General features: G+C 40.7%; 1 protein-coding gene across 2 annotated transcripts in view; it reads left to right on the top strand.

Moving 5' to 3' along the window:
- apbb2a (amyloid beta (A4) precursor protein-binding, family B, member 2a) overlaps window positions 1-13,320 on the top strand; it is a 36,350-nt gene that overhangs the window by 15,151 nt on the left and 7,879 nt on the right. For both annotated transcript variants that reach the window (XM_079352804.1, XM_079352803.1), the window contains exon 9: window positions 12,554-12,668. In XM_079352804.1, the coding sequence (XP_079208930.1) occupies window positions 12,554-12,668 (115 nt within the window). The remainder of the gene's footprint in view (window positions 1-12,553; window positions 12,669-13,320) is intronic.

Genomic DNA, 13,320 nt, shown 5'->3' with positions numbered 1-13,320 from the left:
ACATCTCGGCCCACTCGATAGACGCCAAAGTGATTGATTACCTTTTCCTTCCAATTCCTGCTGCGATTTTGAGCCATACAGCCAACCTCTTCTCTCTTTCCCTCTGCACAAGTCATCGCTCATCCGCGTCAGCTCCTTACATCTACCCGCAATCTATCACTCTCACTTCTACGCACACATACATGCACCTCTTGTCCACCCTGCTGCCCAGAAAAGCTCATTCTCTGAAGGGTCATTATAGTGGGAGCTGTGTCCGCTCTCACCCTGAAGCATAGAGTCATACGTCTTTTTAACTCACACAAATAAAAACACTTTTTACACAACGGAGTAAAAAGGCATTCACACTTTTTTTCCTTTACTTTGCCTGCCTCGTCCCCTCTCTCTCGTACATTAGCATTGTTAGGCACACCTGATGTAATCCCTGTCTTCCTGACAGATTACTCCCTCTGTTCCTCATATAGATTCCCCCCCCCTCCCTCCATCATTTGACCAGCCAATAAATCCCCCCCCCCCCCCCCCCCCCGGATAAACTCTTGGCTGGTCGTGGCCTCGGCGGGCAGCAACGCAAGGTGATGCTGATGTTCGCTGATTGTACAGGGCTGAGCACAGCAGGACTCCTTCTGCTGCTGCCAGGAGTCCGTCAGGCTGTTCAGACTGCAGAAGTGGCCTCAGACTGTTGGAGCTGAATATATTTGAATGCTCAACAAGTCTCAAACTGCTGGATGGAGCTTTTTGATTATGTTTTCAGTGGAGCAGCAGCTGATGAGCCCAGCTGAATATTAACCAGTAAATAAATCTCCTTTAAGTTATCCAAGATCAATATTGGACTTTATTCTAATGATTTATATTGACAGAGTGACAGAGTAAGGTTTCATTTATTATGTCATGAATAAGATTCAGCATATTTCAAGAGGTCTGAATCAGCCTTTTATAAACCTGAAAATGAATTCCCGATACTCTGGCCACTCTGCCTTGGTGGAAACTACCAACCTTCAGATGTAAGTAACGTGATGATTGGAAGCTTTGGTTGAAGCGTGTCTATAGATGAAGGGCACATCTCAGCTACAGGTGTATGGTTTGTTAGAAGAACAGGATCAAGTGTGGTAAAGCCAACATTTACATCCTACGATTTATTCAACACAAATGTAACACATTATTTTTACCTTTATCACTTAGCCAAGATTCATATCTTTAAATGGCTTCTTTGTTGTTTGACCAACAGTCCATATCACCAGAATGATCTCTGTATCACAAAAAAACAAGGAAATGGCTCGTGCAAGTGTTTTTCCCCTTGTATTCCTTATCTTAAAAAAACATTAAAACTAAATTTCTGTCAATCAACCAATCAGTTCATTGACTTCTCATTCTGCTCCAGTCAGAGAAAATAGAGTTTATAAAGTTTAGTTGGAGTATCGTGAATATATGGTGCAAGTAGAATTAGAGAAGGCTGCTAATTACTGAGAGCCTGAAACATAATGATTCATAGTACATGCAGCTAACTAGGTTACATGCATATAATATGATCCAGTGAGCAGTGCTATACATAACTCTACACTCTCCCACTCTATCTGGAAACACACTTCCTGTCCCAATATCTCTCTCCCTCTCCCCCCCCCCCCTCTCTCTCTCTCTCGCTCTCTCTCTCTCTCGCTCTCTCTTCCTCTCTCTCTCTCTCTCTCTCTCTCTCTCTCTCTCTCTCTCTCTCCCTCTCTCCCTCTCTCTCTCTCTCTCTCTACACACACACACTTTAGTAAGATATATGAATACATCTTGCTGATGTGACATCTCACTGAAATGATCTCAAAATCCTTCACACACATACACACACACGTTCACATGTACACAGACTCCCTGTTTACAGTCTATGACTCCCATGCAAACACACACACATGCACACTTTCACTCCCTCTCTCTCTCTCACACACACACACACACACTCACACTCCAGTGCAATGTGATGTATAAATGATCAAGAGCAGAGAGAACAGCAGGACATCTTCTTCCCTTTCTCACCCACCCAGAATCCCTTTTTTCCCGTCATCCCTTATTCCCTTCACACACACACACACACACACACACACACACACACACACACACACACACGCTGTCTTTCCATCTTGCCCACCCACCAGCCTATCAGTGCTCTTAAATATGTAATGAAATACCACGAGTGTTGACACATGTATGGTGTGTGTGTGTGTGTGTGTCTGAGCATTCCTACTGCCCCTCCCTCTCTCCAAACGCCTGAAATTGGGTCACAAAGCTGCGGGAACATAAACTGGATTTGGTTGGTTTTTCCCTTTTAGTTAAAGAGAATTTTCACCATTGACTTTGAGCAACGGTGTATTTTCTTAGAAAATACACAAAGGTGCTGAGGGTTAATCAAACTGAGGTTTGGCTGCTGTAAACAACATCACCTGTCAAACATAGGAGATGTGCCGTGTTCTGTTTACGCTGTTTAATACACTGCAGACAACAGTTTTATTTTTACTTCTACTTGATTCTTGGCCTACTTCTTTTCTGCCTTGGGCTATATTGGTGATTGTGAGTGTGTTTCTCTCTGTATATTAGTGTGAATGTGTGTGTGTGTAGAGACAGCAAGTGTCTGTCATATGATTTAAAAATGCAAAGCGGGCTTCTTTCTCCTCCTCCTCCTGTTCTGTACCCTCTGGCCCTGTATGCTCATTTCACTGCTCATATTGGTGCTGTAAACAAGTTTACTGTGCAGAGAGGTAATTACGCACAGACATTCAAAATTAGACCTGATGGCTGGGGGCCATGGCTAATTCACCGGGTCGCAGAGGGGTTTACCTCCCTTTATTGTCACACAGGCTTTAAGTACTCCAGAGCCAGTGTGGATGGAGGAGATTTTAGTGGTGTAATGTCTGGTAGAATACATTTTAAAACCCTGCTCCATAGACAAGTTTTAATTGTGAAACCCTACTAATTAAGGAAAATAAGTTAGCACTCAACTCCTCTAAGGTTGCAAGCCCGTTTGAAGGAACAACAGTTTGGGTTGTATGTCTTGATATATTAATGTTCCTGGTCCTAATAGGCAATCTGAGCTGTCATTGATTCATTATTCATTATTCCTTCATCGTGTATTTTTATGATTCACTTTGGTCTACTTTTAAGAAGCCAACATCACCTACACACGACCAAAAGTTAATCTGTTATACAAGTGGATTTATTAACTTTGGAAACATTGTGTTCAGGTTTAAAGTCAAGTCCTGTAAAAAGACTCTTAAGCATGTCTACGTTGCAATTGACAATTTGCTGTCACCACATCCTGTCATTTTGCGTGATTGTGTGGCAATGCTTGTCCTCCAACTCATATGAGCTAAAGTCTGGCCCCATCCAAACTAAAGGCTGACCGACTAAAGACTTAACTCAAACTACATGTATGTGACAAACCAGTCAACATGTTAGGGCCCATTATAATTACGGTAATGTTTGGAGCTCAGGTGCCTCTGTTATTTATTGACAATGATGCTATTTGGAGTAATTCATACTCTGTTGGGATCTGATCCAACTTAATGTCAGAAAGATAAGTGACATGGTTTGATGTTAGTTAGAAAACAGAGGAAGAAGACATGACACACACATTTTATTCCATCAAAACCACAACGAGGTCTCCTTCAGGAGATTATTTTTAAACCGGGGGGGGGGGGGGGGTGCACACCCATCAATGTCGATTTCAACACTAATAGGCTGACAGGTACTAAACATTCTCAATGTCCCAAAGTGAAAGACATACATAGGCCTAAGATATTTCTCATTTGAAAAAAGTTAATGAGGTTATGAGGTGCCAAGAAGTGTTTGTATTTAAAGTGACAGGATTTATAATCATTAAAATGTATGTTAAAAAATGTTAAGAAATCTTTCAGAACCAGATTTTGGATCCTTGAATAACGGTAACAGCCTTTAAACCCCAGTAATGGTGAGTCTCTAATTACCATATTGGACATCTAAGCACACTAAAGACAGCTCTGTAAATACCAGAGAGTGGACACTAACATCTCATCAATAGTGGCGCAGTGTAAAACTCAGTCGATATCTGTCAGCAGCTCTGTGCAGGCCGACTAATGGCTCAGTAAAGTGTGCACTTTCTACTTTATTGTCGAGCTTTATGGTTTTTCTTTTATCATCATATTCTACATTCCATTACAATAAACTACAATTAACTTTAATCATGGGCAACATTTTCTGTTTCCTGCAAACACAATTATCAGCACTCAGGGGTCCAATTTTTTCGAATGGTTTTCTCACAACAGTGTTTTGTGATGTTTATTGAGTTTGGACAAATGAAAACGCAGAATTTCCCAGCAGAACACGAAGATTACAAAAGACCATCAATGGTTTGGAAATAAAAACTCTGACAGCAGAAATTATTCATTTTTTAGCACTTAAACTGGGATTTACTATGTCTTTTAATTTCATGAATAACATTAGAGCTCTTATTGTTTCTCTGTTGACTTTGCGTTTGTGCTGGTTGTATTATTCGACTTAAAGAAATCCTAGATTGCTTTCTCTTATGGAGGAGGAAATTACATCAGGGTTTCAAATAAACTTTTAAAACAATGAAAGAAAGTTATTGAAAGAAGAACATTTTAGAAAGAGAAATCGGTTAAATATTAAAATACCTGCCAGGTGTTTGGTTATTCCCTTTGCAGCGTGATGAAAGGGCTTTCCTCTATATCACAAAACAGCTGTTGTTTCCTTTTTAGTGTTGAATCTCGCTGTGAAAGTGGATCAGATCAACATCAACACTTTGGGCTGAAGCCAAAGTCACAACCCTGTCAGCAGTCGTAGAGTTACCCGTTTAGTTTCAGTCATGAACAGACTCACACACACTGCATACACAGACACACACGCACGCACGCACACACACACACACACACACACACACACACACACACACACACACACACCCTGCACACAGACCTGCTTGTCGTCTCTCTGCTGACAGGAGAGTTACAGGAGCTTCCTCCTCAGACATTTCTAATCAGCATCTGGCTGTGCTATAAGCATATGTAGGAGCATTAGCATAGAGCCCAGCACCACCCAGACACTCTGTAAAGCTGTTTGATAATTGAAGTCTGTGTGAAGTGTACGTGTGTGCGTGTGTGTGTGTGTGTGTGTGTGGGACAGATGGTTGGGGGGGAGGACACAAGTCTCTGCTGAGTGATACTGGAAGCTACCAAGCGTAGAAAATACAGCAGAGCGGACGAGGGACGAGTTCGATTTGTGTTGTTTTCACTGCCTCTTAAAACTTTCACTGCAGCTTCTCTGGTGTTTTATCACATCGTCTGATCACCTGAGGATGCACAGTGAGGTAGTTTTCTTAATAGCAGTCCACAGCCATTTGAATTTTGATAATACAGTGTTATCAGGGGTGAGCGTAACACGTGCTGTTATCAATGTCGATTGCCTCAAATCCTACAGCTTTTAGGTTGTTGAAGCAGCGTTGCGTCCCTTTTATGTCATGTAAATTCTTTATGTCCATTGACATTCCCTCTCCATGATGTCTGTGATGCAAATGAAAAGCTGTCTTTATTAAATGAACTTTGGTAAAAATGGAAATCCATTTAGACAAATTGAGGGCAAAAAAACCCATTTTGATTAGACTGTCATGTTTGCATATGGGGATGTAAAGATTAATCGTGCGGCTGTTAAAAATCGATTCAAAGGTGTCAACGTTCAAATCGGTTCTTTGAAAAATGGATCACTGTAATATCGTGAAGCGTCAGTAGCTGTAGAGCAGAGGAGGTGGGTTGTAATAAGCAGACGTTATCATGGCAGCTGAAGCGTTTTGGCTTCACAAAGACAGAAAAGGAAAGACAAAAACTGTGTGCAAACATTACAGCAAGATAGAGAACTTCACAAATAGCACAACCAACATGACGCAGCATTTAAGTAACCGCACAATGAGAAGCTCCAATCACCTCCAGATTCTCTTCAAATAAATTGCGAGAGAATCTTATCGTGAATTCAGTGTTATGTATCGTGAGTTGAGTGAATCGTTACATCCCTTTTTGCATATTTTGATGAGTCACAACTGCTCATTGAGAAACATCAAGTGGAGTAAAACTGTTACAGTCAGCGAGACTTTGCCGCTGTCTTAGCTCCAGTAAAGACTTTTGTCAAATAAAAATCAATAAAGAATTCTTCAGAGTACACTTCTTTTAACTACAGATACAAAATATACATTTCCTTTTGTGATTAAATCAATCAAAAAGAAAATAAAACTTGATTTGTTACTCTTGGCTCACCTTCAAAGCTTGCTTCTTTCTCCCTTTATGAAAGGACTATAAAACTGTAGTATTGTTATTTAACATCACAACAAGCTGCATCAAATGTTCAGAAGCGTATCTCAGAGAAAATGCCAAACTCTTCCTTTGGTTGCAGGTTTCCAGCATCTAAGCCAATAATCAATAGCCTTAATCATGCAGAAAACCAATGTAAGGGTGGAGAACTCATTTCCCAACCTGCCTCAGCCTCAGTGATCTGCAGTGTTTTGCAGAATAGATTTTCTTTTAAAAAAAAAATTCCTTCTTTTCACATTTGCTTTCAGCATGTGATGTTTGGACACCTCCTTTAGAGATTTGTGTTTATTAGTTAGTGAATGGGAATATAACAGCAGGAAGACTGGACTCTGAAATGCAACTGAAATCAAGAGTCACACCACAAACTGAAACTGTGTTTTTGTATTCACGGGTGGGATTTTCATTCAGCTGTACATATGCTAATGTTTCTACTATTACTACAGTCTGATGTCAGAGCAGCTCACACTGACAGCGCTGTGCCACTTGCTCAAACCTGGTTCACCACCATACATCTGCAACTATGAACTAATTTAATCTGTGAGTTGTACGCATGCTCTCCTGCCGAGTCTGCCTCACAGCCATCGGGATCAAAGAGAGATGGGTAGTAGTGAGTCAGTCCTCCTTTATTCAGCTCTGGAAATATGTGGAGCACCGAGCAAGAGAAAAAGAACAACATGAGTGGTGGGAGTCTTGCTTTAACTCATCTCTCTGCTTTGGAGCTTTCATACCTTTCATCTTGTATTTCTTTTTTCCTCTCTTTTTCTTCTCTCCACCTCTCCCCACTCTACCCCCTTGAGTCTCACACCTCGTTCCCATTCCTCTCTGCTGCACTCCCACCTTTTGATTTTGGCTCCTTGGCTTCCTGCCTCCATCATTCCTCTCTCAACATTTTTATCTGTCTCCTCACTTTCCTGCCAAAAGCTCTTCCTAAATCTCTCTGGTGCATGTGTCATTCCTCTTAAGATGTTGGCTGATTCACTGCATGTCTAGCTTCACCTTGTGTAACCCTCTAGGTTAACTCAGGTCAGACATTCATGTACCTTAATATCCCAGTGAGCTATCACCTCTCTCTCTGCGTTTTCCTCTCGTTCGGCCTTCACAATATGTTGTTTAGACGACGCTCTTGGCTATATTGCAATTAATTTTTTGCCAAATGTTGTATTTTCCTTGCTTAGAGACTACAAAACTATAAAATATGGCTTTAAGCCAACATGTAGACTAACATGTTGCCCAAGCTAAATAAGCTAATGCTGTAAATTGGGTGCATCTTGGTCAGGTGAGATTTGGGAAAATATCACAGTTTGTGTTCAAATACCCTTTTTTTTTTTGTAAAAAAATAAAATTAACGTTTAAAATAAGTCACTGCTGACTTTTACATGTGATACACTTACACCACAGGACCAGCACATAAAAAACAACAGCTTCCTCATTCGGTACACTTGTTTTTTTCTTTGCACTATAGGTCACAAGAGTTTTATGTTCTCTTCATAGATACAGCACATCAGAGTTTTGAGGTAAACAGGAACATCAAGGTATGGGTTGTAAAAAGCTGTTTGCACAGACGATCTTACAGTGAGTGTTTTTTGAAGACAGCGTGTGCAGACAGGGAGGGCACTAGATGTATGTCCTCAAAATGTTTGAAATACAGAGTTAACATATGATCAACGTACATTCAAAGATGAAAGGAACTGAGTGTCTCCTAGAATTTCGCCTCTTGTGTTACACATCTGGAACTAGGGTCTAATTTAGGGAGAATATAGCAAAAGTTAAATAATATCATAAATTATTTTCAAAACTTTCCTTTCATTAAAATAAGTCATTCTATAATCCTGATGGAGTTTTAGAAACATCTCAGACAGTCACTGAGTCTGAGCTGGTTAAATGTTCATTCTGTCCCCTCTTGTGTGTCATCCCGTTTCATCTCCAGTTATGGCGCGTTTACTTATTTTTAGAGTGTTTATTTATTTATATAATATCTTGGTTTTACTGCTGTGTTAAGCGCTTTAACACTATATTTCCCCTGTGTGAAAACGATGATCCTATGTAATGTAACCTATCATCAGCTGTATGTGTTGTGTGTGTGCATGTGTTGTCCTTCAGCCAAACTTATCATTAGGGGCTTTGACCCAGATGCATGTTGCCCACTGATCACAGGGCTGACTGTTTTCTTTCATAGTGTGTGCATCAATGGGTAGATAAACAACAACAACCTTGGAAATGTAAATGACAAGTGGTCTGTATTAATGTAGCCTGTACACTTAAGCAGGTCACACTTTCATACATTTGTGTCTGTTTGGCAGACAACAAATGTATAAAAATGAAAGGTCAAATAATCCAGAAAACAAACACAATGCATTTCCAGACGTAGCTAGATTAGCTGTTAAAGTTAAATAAGGTCAAAGTGTTCATGACAATAGGCTGCTTTTTTTCGGAAGGTGCGTTTCTGGGTTTAAAGCAGTTTAAAGTGTCTTACATCAGCAATAAAGCACTGGCAACAGCCGTAAAATCACGTGTAAATTACTTGTAGTAAGGGAAGAATGGGGAGCAGTGTTGAGAAAAATGAGGGAACAAAACATTTGAGGGATTCAGTGTAAAGACACAAAAAAAAATCCAATTCGACTAAAGTGACTGTCTGAAGAAATGAAATTGAAAATGAATTTGTAAAAGTAGCAGAATGTGAAGTGAATGGACTCAGAAGAAGAAAAAAATCATGAATTGAAAGTGTAACATGTGGCAGGTCAAAACTTTTAGTGTGTGTGTATGTGTGCGCGCACACTCGTGTGTGTGTTTGTATGCTGCTGTTTGTAGAGCATCACCTCTGACTCTGAGGACTCCTTTTCAAAATAATCTGCCATGCTATCACAGGCACACACAAGCAGGCACACAAACGCGTCTTTCAACTCAGACGATCTTGAAAGAATCAAAGGTGGTCGACGTTTGAATCAGCGCTCTGTTCTTTTTTCTGCCTGTGCCTCCTTTGTAGTGTTCCTGATAACGCACAGCAACACACAATGAGATGGGGAGGGCAGCTCTGATAAATTACACTGTTGATGTGAATCCTTCAGTGTTGCATCTTTTTGGGTTTTTTTTCCTGTTTTGGGAAGAAAAATCGAGGAAGACATGGAGAGAGCTGTAGGGAAGAAGTGAATGCTAAAAGGAGGATCAAAGGGAGATCGAGAGGAGGTAATGCAGGGGGGAAACGGGGATCAGGGAGAGTGAAAGCTGCAGTAACAAGGTGTGGGTCTGTCTGTGTGTGTTTGCACGTGTGTGGTTATATCTAACACCGAAGCTGTGCCGTGTCATAAAGTAGAATACTAAGCATGTGAAATGAAAAGTACACAGACCTGAGCGTCTGTGCACAAATGCAAATCACACATGCTCACAGTGAGACAATGAAAGAGGTGAAAGAGTGTTACATCTGTTTCTGACTCAGTACTTTGTATTAACACTGTCTTTTTTTCTCCCTTGTGTTTTCCTCTCTCACATATACCTTTTTCCTTTTTTCTTTTTTTCACCCTCCTGTTTTTTACTTCCTTTCCCCCACTACCCTCCATTCTTCCTTCTCTACTTCTTTCCACCTTCCCAACTCACCTCCTCCTGCTTCCCGGGACCCAGAGAAAGGTAATTGCTCTTTGTTGTGTGCTCAACTGTGATTGTGCTTCTCCATTGTTTTCAGTAATCGTTGTGTCAAGACTCCCACCACCACCACCGGCCCACTCTCTCTCGTGCAATCACATCTGTCACATCGGGCACCAAATCAGTGGCTCTGCTTCGCCCAGAGTCACTGTTGCTCTTTGCAGGAGTGCAGCAGAAGTAGTTGAAGGTCTAAATCATGGTGTTAAATCATCAGCGAGCAAGACTGTCCACAGGCTATTTCCTATTTAGAGTTGCATGCTGCTTTATAGCGTTTTGATCCCCCAGAGAGGGTGCAGAAGTCATAAAAGAAGCATTTGTAGGATGCGAAGCAAGGCCACTCATGCTGCTTTGGTGACACACTGCTCAAATGTCCCTGAACGAACGCGCACACACTCACACAGATGAACAATTGCACCTTCCTCTCTGGCCACAGGCGGTGAGCATTATCGACCCAAAGTGTGTGAGCACACAATTAAGCAGAGGAGACGGGCCAGATAATGGACTCATAAACACAAAGAGCTCGCTGTGATAAATGCCGGCTGCGTTTGCCATATTTGTGTCTGTGGTTATTTAGGAGTGAGCAGAGAGTTGGTATGTGCATGAAGCTGTCCAGCTGCATAGTGTCTCTGCCTGTCAACCAGTTGTTTTCTCTGCATGTCCCTGTTTTGCTCATCCTCTTTTTACTTAATCTAAAGTAAAGTGAAGTGATAAAGTGATATTAGTCTAAACAGGAAAAACTACGGTGATCGATGAGAGCAAACACACTGCAATAGTCCAAAAAAGATTGTGTTCAGAAAAAGTGGAAGCAAAATCGTAATCCTTACAAATTCAAAAACAACAAAAAAGCAACAGTCAACAGCACAAGCCGCAAAAAGCAAAAACAAATGTTTTCATTCTGTGTAAAAGGTGCAAAGTCAAAACCCAGAAAAAGAAAACGTTTTAATTTAACGATTTAACATTTCACTTATTTACATTCCACATAGCGCCACCTACAGGCCTGGAGCAGTTGCATTGTGACGACTGGATTTGCTGCATTTATGTTGCAATGTTCTTTGAGTTTGTATCTTGCGGGCCTGTTAATGAGGAAGAAATTGCTCTCTTTCATCTTTTGTGTGCATGTGTGCGTCTTTCCAACTGTGTTTCATCTCTCACCCACTCTGCATGAAGTTTCCTTCTGGGTGAAACCTCTTCTCCCAGTCACATCCCCACACTCATCGTGTTTCTCTGCAGTGTAGCATCACCATCAAGTATTTTGGCACAGTGTCTCCTCGGGCACTGAGACTGTGTGTGTGTGTGTGTGTGTGTGTCTGTGTCTGTGTGTGTGTGTGAGATTTTAAAATTGGCATGCACCATTTAAACTTGATCACAAGTAAAAGAAGCTTGCAGTAATCTTTTCAACAAATAAACCTTCAATGTCTTTTAAAAGAAATGCAGCAACACCATCAAAACTTACGACAGCCTGCAAGTGACACAAATAATGAAAATTTTCACATGGTGGCCTAATCACAGAAGAGTTGAATAGATGAAGTAAATACATCATGATGTAAATTGGGGAAATATTAATTCTGTTGTCATTTCTTTGTATGTGCTGAAAATATCTTGCAATTCAGTATCCCAACTCTTTATTTCATGATAACAACAGACAATGTAAACAGGTGCAGAGAAAGTAGAAGACACCTCAAGGACAAGCTTCTTTTTTGATGTCGGCAGTGAGTCACTTCCTGACAGCACATACAGAATAACAAAGAAAAGATGCTAAACGAACACAAGGGAAGAAGAACAAAAAAAAAACACACCAGGAGGAATTTTTAAACGGAAAGAAATCACAACGCTGTTGATGATGCCAAACTTTTACCAAACAAACACAACAAAATATGCGGAGGGGAATATGATATACACATTTGCAGTAATATCCATATATTGGCCCTAAGGTGTCCAGTGGGAAGAAGTGTTTGAAGTCCTTCACGATGTTTTTAATCTCAAGAAACAGCAATGTCCAAGAGTGGCACTCCAAGGAGTAATACCGAGAGACTTTCAGAGGAAAAGATCTCTTTCTGTTGAAAAACAAGCAATTATTCAGAGTGTTTGAAATTAAGTGTCCCACATACAATACATGGAAAGAGTGTTAGTAGATGGGGAAATTACATAAAGGCTCAACAATCACAAATTAAAATAGGTATGCTATTCTGTGATGGACCCATTAAAGCTAACAAGTTATTTGTTATCCCAGCTTTTTATCCGCTATTATTCCCTCACATTCCCACATCAGATGCACACACATTCACTGCCCTACATGCTACAATTAGCCTCTTCTTTTGTAGTGAAATACCAGCCTTCAGTCCTCTCGATTTCACTCTTCCTTTTTGCTTGACATGGGACTTTATGTGATTCAAGATGCTTTATGTTTGCTTTTATTAGTCGTGTCCTTCCACGTTCATGCATCAAAGTTGGAGCAGAATGGAACTACTGTTGTCAACACCCCCAAACAAAGACCTTGTCCTTGACCTCTTCAAAGTAAAACATAAATCTGCTGTTTTACTGAAATAGAGATTCATGTGTGATATTTTTTTTTGGTGTGTTTTCTGTTTCAGGGACTTTGCCTACGTGGCGAGAGACAAAAACACGCGGGTGCTGAAGTGCCACGTGTTCCGATGTGATACGCCTGCTGCAGCCATCGCAACAAGTCTCCACGAAATCTGCTCCAAGGTGAGTGTCATTATGCGCATGAATGAGCTTCTCTGCTGCTCTGAAACAAGCCATCAATCTCTAATCGTGGAGACGATTGAAGAGAGAAAGTAAAGGTTTTTTACGGCTTATGCAGTTTTCCTCACTCCAACTTTTCAACGCTGTAACTTGTCAGATGCTGCTCCTACATGTGAGTTGTACTAAACTAACAAGCAGGAGAGAAAACTCAGAGGAAGAGTCGAACAAGACTTCTCTTATCTATTTCCAGGAAAGAAAGAGCTGAAGAGAGAGATAGCCTCATAGTTAAGCCTTTATAATCTGAAGAGAAAAGATTCAGTTTACAGAGCAGTGTTTTCTACAGGGAGTTTTCACTGTGTGTGTTTGCATTGTTGCTTACAGTACGCTCTCAATGTCTTTACTTTCGGATGTAGCTTAAATGAACCGTGTGTCACTAAATTTTAGATACATTTGTCGAGAGAGTTAAAGAGGAAAAACTCTGATACAAATGTCCTATTGCACAAATCCAATTGGGAATCAAAGAAAACTAACCATGAAAATAAACCATTGAAAGTCAAGCTTTTGGCAAATTAGTTTGACTTCTTATTCAGTCTCTGACTAAAGGTTAAATGGGGACAGAAAAACTCACTCTAGGAGCCTTGAAGCCTGAATTCAT

Source organism: Symphodus melops, assembly GCF_947650265.1.
Source record: "Symphodus melops genome assembly, chromosome: 9".
NCBI lineage: Eukaryota > Metazoa > Chordata > Actinopteri > Labriformes > Labridae > Symphodus > Symphodus melops.
The sequence above is the reverse complement of the archived record's forward strand: the minus strand, read 5'-3'. Positions and strand labels throughout refer to the sequence as shown.